Source organism: Mya arenaria, chromosome 11, assembly GCF_026914265.1.
Source record: "Mya arenaria isolate MELC-2E11 chromosome 11, ASM2691426v1".
Classification (NCBI taxonomy): Eukaryota; Metazoa; Mollusca; class Bivalvia; order Myida; family Myidae; genus Mya; species Mya arenaria.
The window spans coordinates 69347632-69375188 of record NC_069132.1 but is presented as its reverse complement, the minus strand read 5'-3'; the positions used below and the strand labels follow the sequence as shown (position 1 = coordinate 69375188).

The 27557-nt window shown below is 34.8% G+C and overlaps 2 protein-coding genes and 1 long non-coding RNA gene across 5 annotated transcripts in view; all 3 read left to right on the top strand.

Moving 5' to 3' along the window:
- Positions 1-1555: 1555 nt before the first annotated feature.
- LOC128207539 (uncharacterized) lies at positions 1556-10787 on the top strand. 2 transcript variants are annotated; one of them, XM_052910518.1, is made up of 3 exons: positions 1556-1785; positions 7927-8067; positions 9111-10779. In XM_052910518.1, the coding sequence occupies exons 1-3, from the start codon at positions 1757-1759 to the stop codon at positions 9736-9738; spliced, it is 798 nt and encodes a 265-aa protein (XP_052766478.1). In that variant the 5' UTR covers positions 1556-1756; the 3' UTR covers positions 9739-10779. The 2 variants fall into 2 exon arrangements, with proteins under 2 accessions (XP_052766478.1, XP_052766477.1); XM_052910517.1 differs by lacking the exon at positions 1556-1785 and adding an exon at positions 5783-6286 and having other exon boundaries at positions 9111-10787.
- Positions 10788-15619: 4832 nt separating this feature from the next.
- The window catches only part of LOC128208971 (E3 ubiquitin-protein ligase HECTD1-like), a 43666-nt gene continuing 31728 nt past the window's right edge, over positions 15620-27557 (top strand). For both annotated transcript variants that reach the window (XM_052912741.1, XM_052912740.1), the window contains exons 1-7: positions 15620-15770; positions 22011-22205; positions 22980-23214; positions 23741-24104; positions 24423-24612; positions 26609-26900; positions 27245-27467. In XM_052912741.1, the coding sequence (XP_052768701.1) occupies positions 22066-22205; positions 22980-23214; positions 23741-24104; positions 24423-24612; positions 26609-26900; positions 27245-27467 (1444 nt within the window). In that variant the 5' untranslated portion in view covers positions 15620-15770; positions 22011-22065. The remainder of the gene's footprint in view (positions 15771-22010; positions 22206-22979; positions 23215-23740; positions 24105-24422; positions 24613-26608; positions 26901-27244; positions 27468-27557) is intronic.
- The window catches only part of LOC128208973 (uncharacterized), a 57651-nt gene continuing 46567 nt past the window's right edge, over positions 16474-27557 (top strand). Inside the window, exon 1 of the long non-coding RNA XR_008256925.1 lies at positions 16474-16776. This is a non-coding gene — a long non-coding RNA (uncharacterized LOC128208973). The remainder of the gene's footprint in view (positions 16777-27557) is intronic.

Sequence of the window (27557 nt, the reverse complement as noted above, 5' to 3'; positions counted from 1 at the left end):
ACTCATAAAATATCTTAAGTATTTTCTTAACTTTAGTCAATATCTTAAGATGCTCATAATTAACTTTTAAGAGGAGTTCAAGTGTTTTAACACACTATTTTTGCCTTACATAAAACTAAATAAAAATAAAGTGTTTTGGATTTTAAGTTACTCTATCATATGACTAGTAAGATACTTCACTTGGGAACATGACTTTACTAGGAAATGACTTAAGATGTTTTATTCACACCGGCCCAGATGTTCAAGAGTTTTATCTGGTAAAAACTTGCAGAAAATACTGTCATAATATGTTATGATCTTTGGTAAAATATCACGTTATTGTTATAGTTTAATCACTGTTACTTATACTGTGCACAGTGAAAATATAAATTTTAATATTTTTACGCTCTTACAAATTTATGTTTCCTACTTGCTTATTTATTAAAAATCGCTATTCTGTGATGATTTTAGGTGACATCACGACGGTATGTTTCTCTGTGGATTTGTTAAACGAGTCGTTTTCTAGCATAAATGAAACATAAAACTTGTTGAATTTAAGAATAGGTTAGAGTCAATTAAGTAGTTTCTCCACGAATAAGTAACCTTTATGGGGTGGAGCCAGTTATTTTGTTACTAAGTGGAATACGCTTAGCATAAAGTTACCTGTTAGAGCTGTGCAGCCGAAAAGGTAACAGGTGGCAAATCGGGGTACTTTCAAGTCTGTTTTTAGTCTTATGATATTTATCTTACCGAAATTGTTTCGCGAAAATTATCGAAACAATACGCGAACGTTAACAAGTTATCCTACGGCTGTTCTATGTCACCCTAGGACACGAATCATATGTTTTGTTTAGTTTTGATCGTTAAAGTCAAATGAGTTAATCATAATAATTAATACTTTTCTTTGGTTCTGTTTGATGTGTCCACGTGTGTGTTCGACCGATTTTAAGCTGAGGCGGACACATACGCGGCCTGGCTTTTGCTTGAAAAATAGGAATACAAACTAGTAAAAACTATATGAAACATCGATACATAAGAATGCATTAAAAGCATTGTCATTACGCAAAACGTACTAAGTCTGACACTTTTAATCTATATTTGTTCAATGGGTTTTTTTAAACATTGAAATAAAACAGATTAATACAGCCGGTTTTATGAGAGCATAGCAAACATTTGTATGTGTACAATTGCGACCTATTGTAATAAAATTCTTTATAATGATCCGAAGTTATTTGATTTTCTGAATTCTTTTCGCGGACGCATGCGGATGTGGACGACGGATGCTGGCAACAGACGCGGGCAGCGTGCACACGCATGAACTGCCGGCCCTAACGAATTGACACTTGACATCGGAGATGTCGGTTCGAATTTTAATCAATCATTCGATATTGTTTTTCATTCGTGAATACATTTTTATGAGCCTATAGAAATGAAATTCGAGCGTCATAGAATGAATAGAATAATGGCGTATGACTTTCGAGCCGTGAAGAGCTTATCTAATGGTTTTATAACGTTTAACATTAAGGAAAATTAATGAAAATGTCAGACAAATGCATTGTATATTATGAAAGTGAAATAGGATCTATATCAATATGACATATCCAAACGTTTGTGTTTGGGGGAATCTTTATAAAGCCGAAATGCGTTCTTTAATAAAATTTATTGCACTTTGAATTAGGCAATAATATCTTACGTATATGACTGTGCGATTCATTTCTCAAGACCACTTCTAGAAGTAGGATCTATTAAAATATGTTAAATTTATGACATTGCCCAGATGTTCGAGATAGTAAATGGGAGAGACTTGTAAGTATTAGATTTGCTTATAACATAATATCTCGTCATATCTTATCTCATGTATTTATTTTCAAGTCAATTGACATTTAAAAAAAATGAATTTATTGAAATTGTTTTCAGACATAAATATATACCTGTAATGGAAAAGGTCTTATATAAAAAAACGTCTTATTTTGGTTCTTAAGTATTACTTGGTGAAATTAATCGTGCGCCTTTTGGGTTTTTTTTACGTCTAATTCATTGTTTTATCTTAAAATATTGTTTATGTTGTAATGGTATTATCTGCCTTGACTGATTTCGCATTATAAAGAATACGATCAATCTTTCGACAAATCTTAATTCTGAAAACATTGTTAATATATTACTGCGTTATTATTTTTAGTCTAATGATATCACGAAATTGATTCCTAGACATATTTGTTTTTATAATTAATTATTTTATTTATTACTTTAACTCGACATCAACATAAATTCAATATAACCAACAATGTATAACTATACGCCCTTAAAGCTGCACTCTCACAGATTGGACGTTTTGACAACTTTTTTATATTTAGTCATGGAATGAGCCAATTTTTACGAGAATCCATGGAAACCAGTTATATCAGACTGCTGACAAAAAATTAGATCGCAAATGTTTATATTTAAGTTAAAAAGATGATGTTTTATGCATTTTTCGGTTTAAGCCATAAACTATTAATTTTCGAACGGAAATATGAAAATCTACGATCTGATTTTTTGTCAGCAAACTTAAATCATTGGTTTGCAGATATTTATGCAAAAATTTGCTCTTTCTGAGACAAAAATTAAAAAAAAGATGTAAAAATGGTATATCTGTGAGAGTGCAGCTTTAAAGGGACTCTCACATATTATATGTTCGAAACGTTTTATTTTATTTTCAGAAGTTCAAATTGAGATATTTTACTAAATCAATAAAATACTTTTATGAACAAACAGCAACTGGCAGTTCTATACTCATTTCAACAGAATGTTTTGCATCTTAGCCTAAAGTCGGCGAAATTATTAGTATCTTCCATGCTAGTTCATCCCAACCTGAGCGGAAGTGTTTTTGGCGAAAACGAGGTTTACCGAGTTTCCACTAAACACTCTTCGCGAGGGTTTGGATTATATATCATACACGAGGGACCATGGTAGATGCATGTTCTCCGACTTCAGTTAAACAACAAAAAGTAAAACTGTTTTTTTTTACCGGATCCCTTTTGTGCGTAGTGATAAAAAAATAGTTCCATACGGGTACTTTTTTATCTTTGCCCAATGGCAAGCATGGCTCAATACTTGGATCTACTTATCTGGAGTGGGAGAAAAAGCAGTCTCTGTCATAATTTGTAAAACGTTTTTCAACGTTTGATGATGTTGATTTTTGTAAAAGCATGATTTTGACTGTTTGCATTTCAAAAGAAATTATTGTTTTTGAAGTTTGACCCTTTAAAGACGTGAATGGTACCTTTAACGATTGTCCTACTTTGGCATAAGTGAACATACTGATCCTGCATGATACCAAACCTTGGGTTATACAGTTGTAGGGTTTTTATATACTATTTTAGTTTTTAGTTTTACTACTATAAATAATAGGTATGCATTTAAGGTAAGCCATCCGTCATTAGGATGTGTTAGTGCATTTTAGATAATAACATCGAGATTGGGAAGGGCTGAAACTAATGCTGTCATAACTTGTAGCCCGACCCATTTGTTCTTTCTGTTTGATTTGATCGTATGTGTATGTGTAGATTGTATGTAATTTTTACTGTTGACAAAAATAACAATAAATTATGATTAATCAAATATGATATATTTAAGAGAAGTAATAAATCAATTATACTATGAGTATATAAGAATATTATAAATCTATCATATAAACAGCATAATGCAGATAAAAAAAGGCCTGATATTCGGTATTTTTTTTAAAAAAGAACAACATTCAATCTTATCATTTGGTAACTTTAAAATGAAACTTTACCAAAGGTAGTATTCAATTACGAACTTATATCTATCTTAAGTTTGGGAGAAGAATCTGAGTATTTCGATTGGTCTGTTATAAATGACCAACAGACTAGATAGAATCACTGAGCATCTAAGAATAAGGATAAGAATTATACTGAATAGTGTCCCAGTAGCTTTTTTGTATTAAAGTGACACTCGTATTTAAAATCAATATATACACATGTATACCAAACGGTCGCAGGTCAAAACGTCCCCATTTTGATCAAAACGTCCCGAGTAGCTGGTCAAAACGTCCGAACATTGATTTTGAGTGATAAACCTTTAACTACTTACTAAATAATGTATTTATGGAAAATATTGTAACAAGATTGTAACAATGTACATTTGTATTTAATAGCTGAATTCGCACAAATATTAAATGACTGGTGAGTCCTAAAAGATTTAGAGTGATAAACTACCGTCTCATAAGGTATAAGTAGCGTGTTTTCTGCACCGTTATTTCAAATTAAACACGGTATGCTTCATAAGAACCAGTGTTTGCAATATATATATATACATCCTTATCGGTAAATTAAAACATTTGTATAAATTATGGTACATCTTAATCGGGTAAAAGTGCATACTAATAAATGGATGGCGTACCTTAACTGTGGCTGGCAAATGTTCAGTTGTTTCTGCACAAATACATATTTTGAGTCCTCCCTGCCCGAAACGAACCCGTCTTATCTTGCAAGGAGCTGCTTGTATTGCAAATGACAACATTCAAAATGTATTGTATCTCGTAAATTGTTTTATTCAAATATTGCCAAACGCTATCATAGACAACTAGATGTTTAATCAGGTATCTATCAGACGGAACAAAAAAACAGAATGCTAATCAAAGTCTGCTTTGTTTGCATGTCTCTGGTTTCTGGGTTGGACAATAAGATACACACATTAACAGGAGTGATTGTAAACATAGATATTCTAAATGAATTTGGCAGTCTTCAAGACATTTAAAGGGGCTGCTTCGTGTTTAATATTTAAAAAAAGATATTTTCGTTTGAAATGTTATTAAGTACTTGTTTTTAATAATAAATATTTTAAATGAATTTGGCAATCTGCAAGAAGTTTAAAGGGGCTGCTTTGTGTTTAATAAAGCCTGACACTGAGATAATTATTTTCGTTTGAAATGTTATCAAAATGCAAGTGTCAGTGATAAAACATCATCAAAGGTTTAAAATAGGGCTTTATAGTTAGGCAAACGTAGTATACTATGTTTTTATGACATAGGGGGTAAATGTTTTTTTCAGTGTGAGATCATAATATATTTAGCCATATAAGCACCAAAAGTTATATTTTACGAGCGGCATAGCCATGAATGAAGTATATACTTTAGGTGTTCACAAGGTGAAATATATTGCGATCTTAAACTAAAACAAACATGCTACCTTTTCATTTATGCCTTTATAGTACTTAAAAATGACACATTCTTGTAGTTTTTCAGAAAAGCGCACCGTAGTATTCGAACGCAACGTCATTTCGGTTATGACGTCATTGAAAGTATGTCCCAACCACGGGCTCGTTGACATTTGATTTGCACGTGAGTGGGCTAAATTTGAAAATATCAAATTCTTATTTCACTCTTTGAAGTCATTTGTTGTACCGCTAAACGACGTGAAGTCTTTAGTGCATGACGTTGACGTCACTTCCTTACTATGGTTGTTTATTTATTTACTGATGAAGGCGTAAGGCCGAAACATTTAGAAATAAAAGTTTAAAAATATTATTTTATATATTAGCTTTATTGTTAACGCTACTAAAACTGTATTCATTTAAGGCTTTGATTTATAAAATTCCGTTCAAAAATAATATCTTCTAGTTTATGTATTATGTTTGTTAATAAAAGTAAGTGAAATAACTCAAATTTAACGAAGTTTTTAATAAAAATCTTTACCGACATAAATTGTGTGAGTGCCTTTAAATGGTTTTAGCAGTCTACGGGGAGTTTAATTTAGCGCTATTGATACAAATAAGTAATTGTTCATTTAGACCAGCGCCTAAATAAGTTAAGCCTGGAGACAAACTGTGATTTCAAGAATAGAAAAGGAATACATTTGAAAATGTCTCATAGTTTTAGCTCTGCGTGGGATAAGAAAATGACTTACTTTGTAAAGTCTGAGAAATATAAAACATCGCCTCGTAGGTGGTCGCCAGTTCGGCTAACATCTTCTCCAAAGCTTTCACCACGTCACTCAATCAGTTCATATGTGGAACGTAAGATGTCGTCAGGTCATGCGGTGATGCCGGAAGACGTCGGTAAAGTGACGTCACCGGAGTCAACAACGTCAGAAGAAGAAAGTGAAACAACGTCAACTAAGTCTATAACGCCTTATGACGATAGCCAAATTACGTCACTTAAGTTGAAATTGCCAGGTGACGAGCGTAAAGTGACGTCAAATCAGACAAATACGTCGGATGACGATCATAAAAAGACGTCACGACAGTCGAGTTCAAATTCCGCTCTATCCATGGCGACTACGACAGAAAGTTTAACATCACTTGAATGGTACACCGGCTGTTGTAGTTTCCTAGGGAGTTCCTAAATGTCTTGCTTGTTCTAAACAAATTCAAAGGAATGAGTAGATAGGTAGCATTTAAATATGTAGAGGTAATTCGGTATATAATTTTTAAAGTGGCACTCTTATTCAAAATCAATAAATACACATACATAACAAACATATATTTTGAGTGATAAACCTTTAAATACTTACTTAATAATGCATTTATGGAAAATATTAAATACTGATAACAGATAACAAGATTGTTACCGTGTATTTAATAGCTGAAAACGCCAAAATATTAAAAGATGGGTGAGTGTTTAAAGATTTTATGTGATTTACTGTCATCTCACAAGGCTCAGTACCGTGTTTTCTGCATCTTTCTTCCAAATTACCTGGGTATCTTTCATAAGAACCACTGTTTTCGACATTAATTATTATTTTTTTTGGTATATTAAAACATTTGCGCTAATTGTGGTTCATCTAATTTGGGAGTAAGAGAGCATCTTTAACTTCTTCGTTTTGGACGAAACATTTATATCTATACTCCTTTTTCGGAGTGAATGTTTGCAAACATTCTAAACAAATAAAACACTAAAGGTTTAAAGTAGTTAAACCGTCTATTGCAGTGAATTATCCTTTTAAAATTATCTTTCTGTTTTTTTAGCTCAATAAATCCATTCGTTCAATGCCGACTATTTGAAAAAAAGGTGATAAAACAATGTTAACGAGGATTTCGACGGCGTCTTACCATTTCGGCGTACACAGTTTTTGGCATTCTGTATTTTTCTAGCAGGTCTGTGCAATACTATTTATAATTAATTTCAGCAAGTGAAGTTTCCGGAACCATTCTGGTTATAATTATTTCCAGTGGGTATAGTTCCAGCGTCATTCTATTATCAAGTATTTCCGGCGGATCTTTCTTTCCGGCGACGTACAAGATCTAGGTGTCACTTATTATCAGTGGGTACGATTGTCAGCGTCATGGTATTGATAAAAGATATCAACATGTCTAGTTCCCGGCGACATACTATTTATGATGATTTCCAGCGGGCTTGTGCCCGGCGTCATAATTGTTTTCATACAATATATTAACAGGTCTAGATTCCGGCGACATACTATTCATGACAACTTCCAGCAGGCCTGTGCCCCATGTCATAATATTCATAATTATTTTCAGTGGGTATGGTTCCCGGTGTCATACTACTTACAAATATTTCCACCAGGTCTAGATCCCGGCGTTTTGAATTTTATAATAATTTTCAGCAGGTCTGGTTTAGGGCGACATAGTCAGCATTTCAATGGTGGTTTAAGCCCAGGAAAGTTGTAGTCCGTGTATCGGCGCTTTACACCAACATAGAGCAATCGGAACATCTCGGCCATTACCCAACAGATAATCTCGAAGCTTGCCGGACATGGCCGAGTTGTTACGATTGCGACAGAGAGGTACATTCGCAGAGCTAGGGCAATCGCACACGGACTTCTTTTTTATAGCCCACTCTGTGTCTTCAAATCTTCTAATATCTGGATTTGACTGACAGTTGCAGCAACTTTCATCTCATTTAAAACACTTGAGGTCGGCGATAGCACAAACAGACAGCAAAACAAACGCCAATGTCCAAGCGTAATGTTCTATAATTATTTCCAGTGGGTCTGGTTTCCGGCGTCGCTGGGAGGCTGAGCGGGAGATGGACCGGCGCCTGAACATCGCGAAACAGAAGCACGCCGCCACTACGCGGCTCCGGAAGGTCAACGACGTCCACGGCCGCCTTCTCCAAGGGAAAATCAGGTCGGTACCTAAAGCCCAGTTGCTCAATTTGTATAGAGCTTGACTAGATGGCGACGTTCAGTTGTTATTTTTTTTTCAATTGAATGTAAACTCATTAAGACATATTTTGTCCAAAAATGGTTAGCTTTCAAAAATGAAAAAGGATATTTGAGATTGAAACGTTTTGAAAAGCTACACTAAAGTCAACATCAAGCGAAATTGATTATTCATGGGTGTGTTTCACTGCCATCCAAATGTTATGTATTTGAAGTCAAAGAAAAAAAAAGAAAATTCAAATCATGTAACATTATATGTCTTAAAAAATAAAAATGAACAAAAAATGCATAACACCCCAGTCAAAAAGATTTTAACGAAGCTTCTTTAAATAGATTAATGATTTCAATTTGAGTATAAGAAATCGATGGAAGTTTCTTATAACATGTGCAGTAGTTTGATAAAAGAAATATAATGTCTAAACATTATTAGCAAAGTTGAATTCCATATTGATTTGTCAAAAAACACACACCAAAGATCCGCATTTCACTTTAATTTTATTCAATCAGATTTGCATTCGGAGCTCCTCGGCCATTTTTATCGAAAACAACCTCTGATGTATATGGACGGTTTGCATACTCAGAAGTTGGTATGTTTAAATCCGCTGCAAGTAGATCGCGTAGTAATTTATTTTAGCAGTTAAACTTAATGACTTATAACTCTTGTGAATCTTAATTTTGTTTGCAATAATACACTTCACTGGCAATCAATTTAAACTTAGATCAATAAATACAAGCTGAACTCTTAATTTAATTGATGATATAATTAAAAAATACGAACAATTTTACTGATGGACCGGCATACATCCGAGGTTGAATTGTTTTCGATGAAAATGGCCGAGGAGTTCCGAATGTCGGATTTCATGTGAAAAGTAAATCTTATTAAAAAAAATTACAACATAACTAGGTAGTACATTGTTACAAGTTTGTATTATGTTTAACTGATTGTATTATTCCAGCAATTTTGATAAATTAAAATGAATATGCCATATTTCATCCGTCATATTTCAGACTTCTGCGCACCAGCTTTAGTCAAGTGACGAAGGAGCTTCGTAAAGAAACCAAATTCTTGCTCGAGGAAATGGAGGGAGCGGAGGAGGTCACGCCGATCCGGCTCCCTCGAATTCAGTCCGCCACACCTGTAGACTCCCGATCCTCAAGCGGCTTGAGCAACTTGAACGGTCCCAGCTCCAGGACCGGCCCAAAGGCGTCCGGTGGGCGGGACGGCGTCTGTCGCGCATGCCTGTTTGATCCGTCCAACACTTCTTCGCGGTGTAAACATTTCCCCTGCTTCTTACCTTTCACATACAATAGCCTTAGTGTGCTACCAAAGCCTCAAAGCTATTCTGTGGTCGGTAATTATAATCAGCTGCTGGAGCGCTGCCGCGACGAGCGTCCGCCAACCTCTCTCGATCACCGGAAGGAGCGGGGAGATACTTGGTACGAGGTTGAGGAGTGTGATACGACCGAGTCCCACGCACCAAGGACGTCCATCAAAGAAAAGATCCGGGGACTTCAGCAACTGGTAAAAGAAATGAAGCAACGTAATGAAAAGACAAAACCTCGTGACTGGGCAGTCAACTACGGGGCCCCTTTACCGCGGCGCGTTATTTTGAAACCTGTGAAGACAGTGTGCTAACAAATCGTAACAACTCGGCCATCTTCGGAATTCTGATAAAGGCCGAGGTGTTCCGATTGTGTGCTAACCAAGAAAATTTAACGCATTTCAATCCATGTGACATATTCAGAAGCGACGCTGCAAAAAATGCGCGAGGAGTTTCTCCATAAACGACAACAGTAGCCAAACTCATTTACAACAGCATAAGTTAAAGAAACTCGATCGCTCATGTTTTGGGACGAAAACATTATTTCCCTAGAAATGCATCTGAAACACTTATTCAGTTATAATTATTTACTCTTCTATTCCGAAATTGCAAATAAAATACAATAAAAAGTATTAAAAAAAATGTAGTTGAAAGCGAACCACGCAGGTAGCGTCAAGAAAAACTACGAAAACCGACGTCAACATTCGGCCACAAGGATTGATACAACAGTTGATGTAGATTTTAACCTTTATCGAATACACGAATTATGATTAACATTTGTTAAAGGGTTCCAGCTGTCAGTTTCTTAGTTTTGTCACTCCTAATATTAATGATTTGCCACACTTTATTTCGCAATAATGTTTATTCGTAAACATGCATTTTACAAACCATGAGCGAGACCGCAAAGCATGAAAAATGAATTGTCAAGAGATAGGTATTTAAGTGTTAACTTTTAAGAAAACAGTGTCATAATTAAGAAACAAACAACACAACAAAACACTGCAGAAAACATAATATACATTATAACTTGCAATCGGTACATCGACATACTTGACATTAATTATACATACAATTTCCAACCTGGATTAAGTGGCCACCCTTTCTCAAGCAGCCATTTTGACCATTTCCCAAAGGTGGCCACTTAATACAGGTTTGACTGTATGCCATGAATATGTTTGCGGTCCAGTATATTCGTTTGTGACGTTTCAGCCATAACTGAATGATATTCCTTTCATTCCAAAAGTGTATTTTATTGTATGTATTGCTTCCATGCCTTTGTTAACAAGTAGTAATAAAATCTTATAAATACCTGTACTTGTACTTTAACACATGCAAGTAACTATTTTATGATCAACGTCGTCGGACATCATTATTAAACATGAAATAATCACTTATAAAAAAGGCAAAAAAGTAATGATTTTTCAAAGTGTTTTCTTCAAATCTTCTGTCCTTATAAAGGATTGCCATTGGCGCATCATTTTCTTATCGATTTATGACAATAACTTAACTCATGTTTCCATAGCAACCACAGTTTGCCGGGCTTTGCTATGCTTTCATAGGGACTGTTTTTTTCAAACGGCCCAGCCGTATAAATATATTAAAAAGATAAATGAAACTTATCTTTATGTATTATGTTCCATATATATTCCGTGTAAGGGTAAAAACTAAAACCATAAGCTAGTTGGACTATCAATACGTTCATTGTGCATGTCATTTCTGTGATATTATGGCGTCATTTTATGATGTCAAATTTAGTATTCAAAATGCGCAAGTCATACTTGTAAACACATTTTAGATCTTCCTGCTTCCTGAAATATCATTCATATTATATATCAAATACAACACTAAAATCAAATTTATCTCAAGCTCAAATCATGTCATTATCATTATTATAATTGAATAGTTGAAATTGAAATAAAAACTATGACGAGCTCATATATATAACACCTGCATGAAGTTTGCATATCAAGTTAAAGATTGTTTAACGCTCCGAACATTTTTGCTACCTTTAGACTTTAGTACCGCAAATTTAAATCAGGTATGATCGGATCTACTTTTGACATGACATGTTAAAGTTATAATTGCGCCGGTATTACCAAATGGAACGTATGGTGTAATGCGGTTTAAAATAGTGCGAATTAAAGTACTACTTTATTCAAATACGTTCATAAGATTGCAACGTTAATGTGAATTTGAAAGCAGGACGAATAATTAAAATATTGTTGGGGAGGCACCGAGGGGAATAGACTATTATGGATAATTTCGCAGAAAACGGAAATGTGTTGAATAAAATACGCTGCCTTACTTTACCTTCTAACGTCCCCAGCCAGTATCCGGTTTCATTTAATTAACTGTAAACTAGCAATACATTTGCGAGAATATTTCCTAGTATATAAGTAACTTTTTGAAACCAGTTAATTGTATATAAAAAATCATCAATTCACATTTCCCATTCTTAGGTCTTGACAGGCATTTATCGGTTGCAGTTTTAGGCAACTCAAAATACTTTTGAATTCGAATTTATAGCCTGTGAACAACTTTGTAAAAAAATAATTACAGCTTCTTCTTCTTCTTCTTCTTCTTCTTCTTCTTCTTCTTCTTCTTCTTCTTCTTCTTCTTCTTCTTCTTCTTCTTCTTCTTCTTCTTCTTCTCATCTTTTTGCATTAATCATGTATCTATGAAGGGGAAGTAATCTTTGCGTTGATTTTAAAATTATACAAATTAGCTTTCTGTAACCTATAAAGTCCAGTAGGGCGAGTTTCAGGGCAGTTATGTTTGCCGGGACCCGGGACTTTTTCGGAAAAGCCGGGACTATTATTGATCCCGGGTCGGGACCAATAAAATGATATTTGCCGGGACCATCACAGCCGGGACCTCGGTATCAGTGACTGTCAATATCGATCCCGGGTCGGGACCTCCCGGGTCGGGACCAATAAAGTGCAATATTAAGGGGGAAAGTTTATTTTCATTTGTGATTTTTTTCATAAATTATGTTTTGCATTTAGGTTTTGAATGTTATAACATTTAATGCTGAATAACAGTTATGTTTGATATAGCATTGATTTGATATAATGCATTTTAAAGGGAAAAGATCTACATTGAGTGTTATAAATCGTATTCTAATACGGCCCTAATTAATATGAGGTTTGTTTTATGTACTTAAAAGCGGGTGCATTCATTGGCTGTAATTATTCCGTTTTTTCAAATGTATGCTTTTTAATAATTTCCTTTGTTGTTAACACAAATAAAGTAGGTTTAACAAATGAGAAGTGCACAAAGGAAAAATGTTTTATTGTAATTGCCTTTACTCTTGACTATGTGATATATAATTCCTCAAAGATTTTTTTATATAACTCTTTTTAACATGCTATGAATATAATTGTTTGGACATTTAACTTTAATAATGTTCTTGCAAAGCATCATGTTGTTTATTGGGAATTTAGTCAGCAAAAAATCGAACTTTATTTGTTATTGTTAATATTTATTAATTGACATTGTGATGTTTTAAATAGGAATAAATGCATTAGATTGCATATCTAATAAAAGTCGATGTCTCTGACAATGAGCTATATTTATGTAAAATCAATGAAACAGTAGCAATAAAGGAACTAAGTTACAAAATGATGTCGTGTTGACGGAGAAGCATTGTAGGCTGATTAAAAGGATGCGCTCATTTGTTACATGACACTGTCACCTCTGTGTATTGGCCCTTGGTGTGCCACATTCCATATTTGTTTATAGCAACTAAAACTTATGGCAACAAATTATTATAACAGAAGAGCGAAACAATATCAAGGATAAAAAGGGAGGGGATGGTTGTTTTAGATGTTTGCATTGCATAGAAACATTAACCGGTTTATATATAAATTTTGATAAATTAATTAGAGATTTAATTCAATTGTTAGATAACAAATTAATAAACTTTTACTTTGTTGGTCAAGTGTAGTTATATCGTTTGTATATATTTGGCTCTTATTTGTAATTTCGGACAACATTTACATATTACATCGATTAGTATATTAAACTGATTCACTGATAATCCCCTGCTGTGCATCTCATTTTTTTTTATTGCACTGGTGTCACAGTAGGGGCCGGTTTTCTTCGTATTTGGTTATTGGCTCAGAGCCAATTAGGATTGACACTTTAGAAGTCGATAATCTTATTGTCTCACTTATACATATAAACTTTAAGCATAGCTAATGTATTGGATTGAAAGTAAATAATAAACAAATAAGAGTGATAAGTTTTTAAATAGGTATATAACATATATATTACCTTAAAAGCATGGTCACCATCGTTATATCCAAATTGTGAAGCATCTTACTTGTTAAATCATATTCATGGGCTATTATATATAACATTACTTGTATTCTTATTGTAAGGCATCACATATAAAATCATTTTAGTTCGTTTTCAGTGTCATAGAATTCCCATTTAATGTAATTAGTTTGATTAGTATTTATTGATTAATAGTGAAAAAAAAATCAAAATCGTCAACGAAGAATATGCATTTTAGAAATTAATCAGGTTTTATAACACATGACTCATAAAACACTAAAATAAGACAAGTGATTTAAGGTAGGACATGACTGAATAAGCTTAATGAATATCACGGCAGTTATCATGCAGCTAAGCATCCGGTTCCGGCCATAGCGGCCCCGGATTTTCTCAATCAGCGATCCCGGCAGTAACGAGCTATAGAGTCCCTACTTCAACAAGTCCCGGCTTTTCTCAATAGCAGTTACTAGCTATAAGGTTCCGGTCTCAGCGGTCCCGGCGTTTCTGTGACCCAGGCAGTATGATATTTGCCGGGACCATCACAGCCGGGATCTCGGTATCAGTAATCGACACCAGCGTTTTTGGCGGGATGCGCTTGGTGCTTGACATGAACGCCTTTATGGTTAGGGGTGTATGAGATATAACAAAAATTAAAAAAAAATTGGCATAAAGAAACAGAAACCTACCAACTTCGAATATGTACTGCCTGCACCTGATTCAAAAATAGCAATAGTTCGGAAAAGAATGTGTCCGAAGAAATTTCGGAAAATAATACAAATATTAATGGAAGTTGGTATGATGATTATATTTCGGACAGTTACAAAAGAAAACATAATTATCCCTTATTCGCCAACATCATCACCAAACAACAAGAACATTAAGACAGAATGTGAAAAATCACCTACATTATTACATGTGCCAATTTCGGACACTGCCGCGCGATGCTTTCATTGTTTAAGTTATTTGTCATTTATTGTATTTTCAATATATGTTAGGTGTTTAGATTTCTACATACTAATGATATGCGCCCAAATGTTTAAATATAATAATAAATGATTTGTTTCTATACTATTTTCATTATTTGAAACACATGTTATTTGTTTTTTATTCTTATCCTTCAGATGTAATTGTTCCTGGTTATTAACTTATTTGTATTATTTGACACATTGTTGATATTATAATATGCAAATACAATTAAGAAGCTGTATACACTACGCGAGTTGTGTCTTGTCTCAATCTCTAACATGAAGTCAATAAACGATCCCGAAAGTTATCAGTTAAGGTCCGGGCCATAGCGGTCCCGGCTTTTCTCAATCAGCGGTCCCGGCAGTAACGAGCTATATAGTCCCGACCTCAGAAGTCCCGGCTTTTCTCAAAAATCGATCCCGTCAGTTACCATTCGGAGCTCCTCTGCCATTTTATCGAAAACAACGTTGTTTTCGATAAAATGGCCGAGAAGTTCCGCATAAACAGTTACAAGCCATAAGGTACTGGATTGGATATATCCATTTGCTAATAGCGATATATACATGCAGTTATCGGTAGAAGTCCCGGCATTTTCAATGATGTCCCGGGTCGTTGACGTTAATATCAACCTTAACATATGTTGTTGTTTTTTCCATATTTCTTATTGATTTATTAACAATTTGAAAAAGGAAATGCATGGACATAAAATCAAACATACAATTAGTTACAAGCGCATCCAAAAAATAAATAGGTGCATCATACTATATGCATTGAAATAATTTATATGCTATTAATATATTTTTTAATGTACTCACTCTATTGAATGGCTTGTACAAGCTCTAACGTTACAAACGCAAAGGTAAAACCAAAATTAAAATTTGAGTTCCGGATCCCGGGTCCCGGCAGTCCCGGGTCCCGTCAAATATAACTGCCCCGAGTTTCATGCGGATTACCTTGGGTTCGATAACGAGGCTGAAAAATTATTTTGACAATATATGTTTTTTTAGTTCGTTGAACGCAATACTCCTATGACTTTTCTGTTTTTCATGTATGAACATTAGTTTAAAATAGTTTTTACTACGATTTAATCTTAGTTGATCACGTAAGTAATTTTACCTTGTCATTTTAACACTAATCAAAGTGAGCCTAGGAAAGAGAAAGTGACATAAATAAAATTTTCCTCTTTTTTCAGTCTTAGTCTAGCAAACTAAGGGGGTTAAGCCTTTACTAACACCTTTTGTTCTTTAATAATCCATACACTTATGACATGAAAATGAACATACAACACAGTCCATATTCCGCTTCCAGGAATTACCAACAATTGGCGGAATCCCCTCATTACCGGACTTATGCATCCTTACTCAATGCCATTAATTCATACCAACAATTGGCGGAATCCCCTCATTACCGGACTTATGCATCCTTACTCAATGCCATTAATTCAGTGGTTAGTGCAGCTTTCCAGTTTTGAGCATTGCATCGTTCCCAATTTTTGCCGAAAGAAGAAGCTATTCAGAGTTACAATTGATGTTAGAAATATGTTGAATTGAAGTAATTTTAGTTATCATCTGCCTTAGTCTAAAATAATGGATATGTTATACGGGATTCTTCCAATCCCTAACGTCTAAACGGGAATGTGCAAAAAAAGGGGGTGTTTTAAAAATATTGAAATTGTTTTAAGTGAAGTATTTTATGGTTGAAATTGATCATAAAGAGTTATATTCATATTTTACCATGTAAGTGAATTGTTATTTTGCACTAAACAAGCATTTAGTGCATTAAAACAAGTTGTTTACCTTTCCAATAAAACGAAAGCTGACTGACACAGACAACAATTATGCGAAGGGGAACAACTCGATACAATCGTAATAGCTCGGCCTCCTCCGACAAAGCTTCGAGATAGACCTCGTTATACAATCGTAACAACTCGGCCATGGCCGAAATGTTCCGAGCGATTTAAAACTGTGCCCTAAAGCCTTGCAGGTGCCCTTCATGTATATATCGTTATGTTTTGACAGAATGAAATGAAAAAAAGCCGTCAAACTCATAATTATAAGTTGGATATTTATTTTTTTGTGTACGGAACTAATATAAAATAACATTATCTGGTAATATTTCTTGTTTTTATGATATTTTATAGACGCTATATGCTTTTACCCGGAATCCTGATCGGAACAACTACCCACTTTTGATACTAAACAATTTGTACGTGAAGGATTTGCCATATCAAAAATCTAAAAAAAATCCGTCAACGTACAATTATTTGGACTATCATCTGCCTAATATATTAAGTTTGTTACCTACAAATTTTTAATCATACAATAAGCTTAGAAAAACAAGTAAACTATTATCAAATAATAATCTACAGCATTCAATTTAAGAGGAAAAAAGGGTGCACATGCTGGTCTCCATGTTTGCAGAGGGGTGCTACTGGGAGGGAGCTGCACCCTCTTATAACTCTTTAGCTCAAGTCCTTTTATCAAACTTGTCCGAAATATATTGACCCTAGACATTCTTACCAAGTAAGAAGAAGCAGATGATCAGATGTGTCTTAGTTTGGAAGTTAGTTAGTTTGGATATTACTTTGGTATATGTTTGACAATTAAGGAAATTTGAAAAACACAGAGGACATACTGGTTACCAAAGCAATTAGACTCATTTGTTATTAAACTTGTCTGCTATATTTTACCATTAATGTTAATTACCAAATTCTTAAGTATGTCTTTTTATTTTTATCCCCACCAAAACGTAAAGGGGATATACTAATGGTAGGCATGGGTATGACTGTGTGTGTGTGTGTGTGTGTTTGCATCCGGGCAATCTTATCCAGAGCAAAAAGTACAATACACAGAAACCTTAACTCTGACTGCAGTATGTTTTTAGCTATTACCCTTTGTTGATTTTCTTACTTATTTTTTGTCTGGACCATAACTTCAAAATCATTGAGGTATTGACGTCAAACATTATAAACAGTACATAGGAACAATAACTCTAGCTTCAGTACTTTTTGAGTTATTGCCCTTTGATCATTTTCATACTTGGTGCAGATCATAATAAAGTCTTTGAGGTCTTGTTGATACTGTTCTTTATTCAGCGGGGGATATATGGTAGTCTGTGATTGCTCTTGTTTTTGGTTAGTTTGATATTTATAGTTATATTAGTCAATTTAACTTTCAAAATTTATTCATTACAGCAAAACTATAGCTAATTGGCCTTTTATATTATTTTGTATCAACTTCTGAAATACATTCATGTACATTTATCAGTTAATAAAAAGCTCCCTTTCTGACCTAGCTCCATGCTCTTTACAAATGATGACTGGAGAACTAATTGATCTGTTTTATTCTAACAATAAATTTGACACAAATGGGATCCAAACTCCACCTGGTCATTTGTCGTAGGTAGGCAAAGTACCGTATTATGTATAGGACGCTAGCATAGATAGGACGCAGGCAAAAAATAGTTGAGAAAACAGTAAAAACCCTTAATATATAAGATAGGACGCAGCAGAAAAATGTCAAAATCGGAGCCGAAAAATTGAGGTTGGTAAAGTATTTATAACATATATTGAAGTAAAAAACAAACAAAACTTGTATATAAGGCATATTTGATAATTGTCTTGTGTATTTCGATAATTATCATCGTATTTCGGTAATTTAGCGTACACAACAATGATATATGTCTTGACATTTTGAAAACATTCACGCATATTATAAGACTTATACAAATGCCGTAATAGTCCCGACACGCCTTCTGGCTGACAGTCAACCGTTGCAATAGTCCCGACATGCCTTCTGAATGACCGTTGCAATCACAGCAAAACTGTATTGTCAAAACTGATGATTGTTTTGATAATGTTTGTCGCTGTGCGGATTAATTTAGCATGTCGGCATAATTAATGTGTGTCGATAATTAGCCTTGCCAGGGGAAGGCACATCGGGTAAAGTGCGAACAAACAACCATACGGTATTACCATCGCAATAGTTTGTTTTATTGATGTTTTTCTAATGACAGACAGCGGGTGTTTTTCACACCTTCGCACATTTGAAAAGATTTGATAGTGACAATAATGCTACTTTGCGTTATGCACATTCCTTTATTAATTTTTTAAAACAGTAACATACAACAAAATGTTTTGTAAAATATCGAAACATTAAAATCATGAACAACGATTAATTGATATTTACCTCCTTTCCCGATTTTCCGTTGCCGTTATAACTCAAACCAGTTAAAGTGCTGACTCACATCGAGTTTTTGTGAGTAGCGTCCCTTTTGTAAAAAAGTAAACACTCATGTTTGTTTTCAATTTATTTCTCAATAAATCAATTTAAAGTAAACATTTAATATATTTCTGCGTGTGTTAACTTGCGTGATTTTACCTATGTCAGTTGTTCTCTTCGGTGACGCAGTACAAATACATACTATTACCGCGTTCTTCCCCGGTCCGATATTTTCGACCTGAAATGGGCTTGGAAAAAACCCAGATGAAATTCTAATAGCATAGAAAGGACGCAGGCAATTTGACTTTAACTGGATTGAGTTATAACGGCAACGGAAAATCGGGAAAGGAGGTATTTATCAATTAATCGTTGTTCATGATTTTAATGTTTCGATATTTTACAAAACATTTTGCTGTATGTTACTGTTTTAAAAAAAATAATAAAGGAATGTGCATAACGCAAAGTAGCATTATTGTCACTATCAAATCTTTTCAAATGTGCGAAGGTGTGAAAAACAACGGCTGTCTGTCATTAGAAAAACATCAATAGAACGAACTATTGCGATGGTAATACCGTATTGTTGTTTGTTCGCACTTTACCCGAGGTGCCTTCTGCTGGCAAGGCTAATTACCGACACGCAATAATTATGCTGACATGCTTTAATCCGCGCAGCGACAAGCCTTATCAAAACAAACATTAGTTTTGACAATACACAGTTTTGCAACGGTTGCAACGGTTGACTGTCATTCAGAGGGCATGTCCGGAGATGCAACGGTTGCAACGGTTGACTGTCAGTCAGAACTAGTCTATTACAGCATTTGTATAAGTCTTATATTATGCGTGAATGTTCTCAAAATGTCAAGACATATATCATTGTTGTGTACGTTTAATTACCGAAATACGATGATAATTATCGAAATACACTAGACACTTACCAAAATATGCCTTTTATACAATTTTTGTTTGTTTTTTTACTTCAATATATGTTATAAATACTTTACCAACCTCAATTTTTCGGCTCCGATTTTGACATTTTTCCGCTGCGTCCTATCTTATATATTAAGGGGTTTTACCCGTTTTCTCAACGATTTTTTTGCCTGCGTCCTATCTATGCTAGCGTCCTATACATGATATAATATGGTATATATATTTTTTTGTAGACCGCTTCTAAAACTGTAACAGTGTTCGAAATTCGCGGTAGTCCGATAGCCCGAGGCTACGGAATTTCAGCTTGGGCTACCGGATCTCCGTAAAAACTAGCCCGATCGGGCTTTGTTTTTTCCAAATGTAATTTAATAAAACAAAAAACAATTAAAAGCGTAAAGCATCGTGTTTTATACGCTTATTATTTAAGAATGCGTCCAACCAGGCAACTTGAGCGACTTAGTCGCCTTGACAATGGCGAAAAACAAAGCGAAGTCAGAATTGCCGAAATTTACGATGATCAAAAAGCTAATTGCTCTGCGGTTCAGGGCTGCAAGCCATGAGCAGAATGTTTCTTAATTCAATTAATATATATATATATAAACACATGTCTAGAGTAATTAAAGCCCGAAGTGACAAGTGATTATCGATCTGTTTGTAACTACTAACTGTGTCTATTAGCAGCAGTCAAACTCAATGACGTCAATAACTCCGCCCATTATGTAAATTAACGATAACTTCGGCAGTTTTTGCTAAATACGATGGCAGTGAAAAGCAGCTTAGACGCTAATTATCAATATAAAAATCGATACTTTATTTATTTTGTTTAAATATATTTTATTATTGTCCAAAATTAAATGATAGATTTGAAGTTTTTAATGCGTAAAAGAAAATTACAAACATCGTCTTTAATGCGAGGGAAACAGGTGCCCGTTTACTTCCTGACAAAAGTATTAAAGGAGAACTGTTGGACATAGTTAAATCATTGTCAGTGTACAGTACAGTTAGGTTCTATTATATACCTTTAAATTGCTTTGCCATTTATTTTAAATAACATTTATAGGAATATTGGCATCAATTTTTTTTCCGGAATTTGAAAGTGAAACTGAAAGTAGAAAAAAAATCATTGCACAATCGCTGGTGCATTTCGGATTTGACAAGGATGCATTGGATAAGAGAACTAATTGTACACGCATAATTCTACTAATTGTACACGCATAGTTCTTATAATCTTAAATGATATGTTCAACAGAGTCAGACAATATTTTCTCCTTTTTTTACCTTTTTTAAGGCTTTTCCATGGGGCGCCCAATTTTTTTAGTCTGTGAGAAATTCACTTTGCTTAATAAAATATTGACGCATTGACTTGTCCAGATTGAGGAACATTTATTGAATTATTGAAACTGAATGAGCGTGTTTTCATAAATGCTTCCAAACGAGTGATACTTTTAATATGGTGTTTATGTTTGGGCTAGTGAAATTGGTTTTGGGCTAGTAAAATTTCCTATCTGGTAGCCCGAATGGGCTAGTGGATTCAAATCCGAAGCTGTAATAATGGTTCCGTTTTATCAGCTAAAATGTCCATACATGTTCAAAATATTGATAATTAGATGTTTCTAATAATTATTGTTTAATGCATTTTGTGGTAGTTAAAACATTAGGATTAATAATGTGCATGGAAGAAAGGAAAAACAATCATAAGTCGATTTCTTTAAAAAAATTATAGTCAAATTAAGAGAAATGTATAAATGTTTTTAACATTAAAGTATGTTTTTTTAATATGGTCAATGAAAATGTATTTCAGAAATTAGATTTTTATATCATTTGACAAATTAGGTACTTAAATAAGACTTAAATAAGAAAAGTGGCTTAAGTAAGGTAATGACTTGAGATGCTTTATGAATACGAAATCGGGACAACAATTTTGCCATATATTCAGTTAAATTTCTTAAGATATTTCTTTATAAAAATGACTTAATAATTTCGAAATTAAAATTACTAGGTTCTTGTATTTATTAATAACCATAATATTTTTTTTCTCCTTCCCTGATAAGCCATTGTCTTCAGCTATCTGTTACAATAACAGTTACTATTTATAAACTCTAAGAGAATAACATGGATTGTACCTTTGCCTCATAATGCACATCCGATGAAAACAATACACTCGCTGTTAAAATAATAATGTCTCATGATTTCAGTGGCAAGTATGAACCTGTGCTGACTGGGTGAGTTGAGGCGCCAACCGCTGTGACGATGGCGGATTGTGACCCGGAGACATTGCTGGAATGGCTGCAGATGGGCAGCGGGGAGATGCGAGAGATGCAGCACATCGCCCTCGAGCAACTCTGCATGCTACTGCTCATGTCTGACAACGTGGACCGCGTGTTTGAAAGGTGCAGTTACATAGCATGGAAATTAACACTTACACAAATTAACAGCTGGATACTTGATTACTTAGTGACATTCAAAGCCCAGCTAATATATTAAGACTTGTAACTCTAAAATCGGAAAATAAAAAAATTAAAATGTCTGTTATGATTTAAGTATATTTATAATAAATATATTTTACAACCAAAACACTGTCTCGAAAGAAATATGAAATAACGTAACATTCATGTGTACCTGGTGAGAAACCTGGAAAGATTTGGTATATAACTGTTGAAAGAGCAATGAGTAATATGGCAACTGATTCCTGATGCTAGTTATCATCAGGGCTTCCATTAAGAAATTGAAACTGGAAGTATGAACTTCCTGTCTATCACTTTTGGAAGTTTTACACTAAATAATGGAAGTCTCCATAATACAATATCTTTTTCAACTATTTTTCAACAAATATATTAAAAATCAAATAATTTGCACTTTAATTTATATTATTATAATTCATTACTTAAAAACACTGATTGAAATTATGACTATAAAAGTAATATTAACAAAAGGTTTTGATATTTTGAACTTCCAAGCTTTCAACTTTGGAAGTTTCCTTCTAAGTTATGGAAGTTTTTGTACTTCCAAGGAATCAATTTTGGAAGTTTTAACCCATTTCTAGGGAGTAATATACTTCCAAACTTTCTTTAATGGAAGCCCTGTTATCATGTGTTGAAAATTAGCTGTTTTAAGTCAATGACATACAATTCTGTATGACAATTTTTACCCGTTTGTTACTTCAGTTGCCCACCACGGACATTCTTACCGGCGCTGTGTAGAATATTCCTGGACGAGAATGCCCCTGACAATGTGCTTGAGGTGACAGCCCGCGCCATCACCTACTACCTTGATGTATCAGCCGAGTGCACTCGTCGGATTGTGGCTGTTGAGGGGGCTGTAAAGGCACTGTGTAACCGCCTTGTGCTGGTTGACATGGAGTCCCGGACAAGCAAGGACCTAGCAGAGCAGTGTATCAAGGTCAGTTGTCCATATCAAGAATTTTTAGTCACTACTAAGAGGAAATGTCATGGGTGAAAGTCTTCCACAGATATTATATTAATTAACCAGGGATGTGATATGTCCAGAAATTTGATGATATCTGCAAATCAGATGGCTCCAGAAACAACCCCCTTCCCCCACCACATGCTCTAAAAATTGACTCTCCAGTTGGCATCAAATTTGAACCCAAGAGTTGCCCCATTGCCGAAATGGTTTCAGCCTTTAATCTGCAAGGTCAATCACTTCCGTTAGCACTTAAACAATTAGCATATTTAAATGTTATCTTAGGCTCCTAAAATGTTTCAAACCCAGAAGCTTCAAAAGGACTTTGACCTTTGTAACTGCCACCAAGGTGCTGTCTTGGACCCACCATTAGGCCTTACTTTGCCCCCCACTGGAACCCTGAGTGAATAGTTAAGGGGATTTTACCTCGAGTAATTTTTACCCTGAAACTTTCATTTTGTATACAACATTACAAGACTGGCAATTTACTTTTGATCTGCAGGTGCTAGAACTAGTATGCACACGAGAATCCGGGGCAGTGTTTGAATCAGGTGGACTGAACTGTGTCTTGCAATTCATTTGCGAACATGGCAGCCAGGTCCACAAAGACACGCTCCACTCATGCATGTCCGTCGTCACCCGGCTTTGTGGCAAGATGGAGCCAAAGGACAGCTCCCAGCAGGAGTGTGTCAGCTCTCTCTCCGCCCTGCTCGATCACGAGGACCATTTTGTGAGTGACGGATCCCTGCGCTGTTTTGCCTCCCTGGCCGACAGATTCACACGTAGAGGGGAGGACCCAGCACCACTTGCTGCTCACGGCCTAATAAATGTTCTCCTACAAAGGCTGTGTCAGGCAGGTGAACCAGGTAATTATGTAGTTTCTCTTTAATTTTTATAAAAATATTTTCAGAATGATGACCTTTCAAGTTTATCCATTTATTCAATTGACATTGTTTATGACAAGTAATGTGCTCTTGAAGACTGTTTAACAAACAGTATACTTCATGCAGTGATTAGAAAGTGTTTACGTGTTATTATTATTATTATTATTATTTTTATTACCTGCCTTCTATTTATGCAATAACTCACTTTTGATCTTTTTGCAAACTTAAGAAACGTTGCTACATATATATATATTGCATCTTACTAAGCAATAAATAATATGCAATGCATTTCCACACCAGGTCGGAACACATCGGTATCAAGCACACCTGGAAAGGTGACAATTACGCCAGAGGCGAAGTCAAGTCACAGTGTCTCCACCGTTATCAGCCTGCTGTCCACACTGTGTCGAGGTTCACCTTCAATTACACACGATCTACTGCGGTCTGACCTCCCACATGCTATAGAGTGTGGCCTCAAAGGGGATGAAAGGTGGGTTTAAAGTTGATTTGTCTTTATTAATTTAATAACCATCATGTTAAAGCAGACGCATTGTAAATGCATTCTTGCAATCAAAAAACGTCACAATTAATGTTTTCTCAAGGATTGCAAAAAGGATATGGTATTTTTAGCTCACCTGAGCACATGAGCTTTTCCCATTGTCCACTGTATGTCTCCCATACGTCAAAAATTGTTTAAAACAACATCTCTTGTTTTGAAAACAAATATCAATGTTGTCTTCAGATGACCTTTACTGAGACACTTTGACATACTTTCTTATTTTGAAGATACAGCAATATAGTTTGGACCATGTGTACAGTTTTGAAAATAAATATCAATGTTTTGCTTGGATGACCTTGGCCACTTTTACATTTGATAATACTCGATCATTGTTTAATACATATTTTGACGGCCATAAACAATGAGCTCATTAATTCTCATGAAAAACAATGGTTTAAAACTTTCATTCTGGTGAGCGATTTATTGCCATCATGGCCCTCCTGTTTTATTTGCATGGTCCAACAGTAGATAATTGACTAATATTAAATTAAAAGACAAATTTTGTTTTAAAAACAACTTTATTTATTCTTTCAAACTTCTGTGAAATTTCTCTGCAGACTGTACAAATGACTGAAATGTTTGTAATATCATGTTTATTTACAACATAACTATTTTGTTTTCAAGTTTAACGATTTGGCCATTCTGTCATATTCATATACTACCGGTAATACTATCACAATGGAATGTTATACTCGCAAACTCATTTAGTTAAAAGCTTTCACACTCCTATTTCAACTGATACTCTGGAAGTTATCAATTTTAAACACAGTCTTGTTTCCTTATATGTTTTGAGAATGAAACAAACATTTTTTTTTCTCATTTATTTTCAACATACATCTTATTTACATAATACAAAACGAACATGAACACATAGTTTAAATGTTTTCTGACTTTATGACAATATATTTTTGAATGAAAAACCGATTTTCTTATCATTTCATGGAAAAAACTGCAACATAATATCTCTATGTGAGCAGGAGTGGTATTAGATACAGATATCGATATCATATGATGTAATATTAGCTTCATTAATATATCTCATCTTCTTTTTAACACAAACTATTGGCACTAAACCAAAAAATATTATTTTATTGTTTTCAATTGCCATTTAAACGTGTCCAAAAATTACACCAGGGGCATATTTTGCCATCATGAGTATATTTGTTCCCAAGGGCAAAATTTCCCATTGGCAGATGTTCGGCATATAAACACAACATAAGTGTTCAGGTGACATCGACCTCCACACCTAAAGAAAAACTTCCAAAAACGATATCAAGGAAATTCCTACTTTCAGTTTCAAATATTTAATGGAAGCCTTGTTGGTTAGATTGCAAAGGCATTGTTCTGGTAGCAATAAATAATATAGCCGAAACGGCTACTTTGATTACAGGTTTCATTGTAATTCAATGTTCAGATTGTTCAAATTTTTGTTAAAGTTTTCAACGTGATTTTATGGCATTGTGTTAACATTTAAACATGAAATATTTTGATGAATATTAAAATGTCAACATTTGCAACTGAAACAGTCCTCAATTATCCTGTTAAAAATACAGCAGATCACAAACATATCCATTAAACTTTCAGAGTTGTAAAGATTTGAAAGTTAACAACAATGATGTTGACTTCGTTGTTAACTTAAACAAAGTTCCGAACAATTGGCCCCTTGTCATTCATCTCATTTCAAATTGACATGACGGCGAATTACCTTTAATATTCATTACTGTTAAACAAATGGAGTGATTTGATAGTTACATAATCCTGGACAAATAAATGCAAATGGACTTGGATTCATTATATTCTTTGTTAAAGTAGGTAATTATCAATTATCCGATTTAAACATCATCAATTGACTATCGATCAGTAAATATACATGTAATATGGATGATCCCTATAAATCATTGTTGAATCTTGATAACCATTATTACAGATGTTGCCTTGACACCATGCGACTCATTGACCTCCTGCTGGTGCTGCTATTCGAGGGTCGAGGTGCGCTACCCAAGGCAGGTGCCGCCCCCAGCACTGGCGGACGACTTCCTGGTCTCCGTCGCATGGACAGTCTCGGAGAACGGTCACACAGACAGCTGATCGACTGTATACGCAGCAAAGACACTGACGCGCTCATTGATGCCGTTGATAGCGGGTTTGAAGTGAACTTCATGGACGATGTTGGACAAACGCTCCTCAACTGGGCATCAGCATTTGGAACTCAGGAAATGGTAAGACCAGTTTTTTGTTTTTTTTCCTCCACCAGTTTGGGAATGGTGCCAGGGCCTTTCGGATAGGGCAAGATACATCTTTTTGACTATAATTGGGAATTCAAATTTTGTCTTGAAACAAACAAGAATGGTTTAAAAACTTGAATGAAACAATAAAAAGAATGTGATAAAGTGATTAGAATGCACAAATACTCCGGTATGACAGAATAAACTAGATGACACAATTTTCATGATTCTCTGAAAATATCAAGTACTTGTGCAAATATAAATTAGTTATTTAAATTAGTTGTGCTTTTACGGCATTTTTGCCTATTGATCATTCTTTCTTGTATGCCATATTACAGGTGGAGTTTCTGTGTGAGAGAGGAGCTGATGTGAACCGTGGACTGCGCTCCTCCTCGTTACACTATGCCGCATGTTTTGGGCGCCCTCAGATCGTGAAGACTCTGCTGAGGTTTGGGGCAAACCCAGACCTGCGTGATGAGGACGGGAAAACCCCTCTAGACAAAGCTCGCGAGAGAAGTGATGAGGGACATCGTGACGTTATACAGATATTACAATCTCCAGGTAGTGCTTTAACTTCGGCACTAATGATGGGATCCCAAGGACACCATATTATATGGTGGGACGGCAGAACCTCAAAGTCAGGTGTCCCAT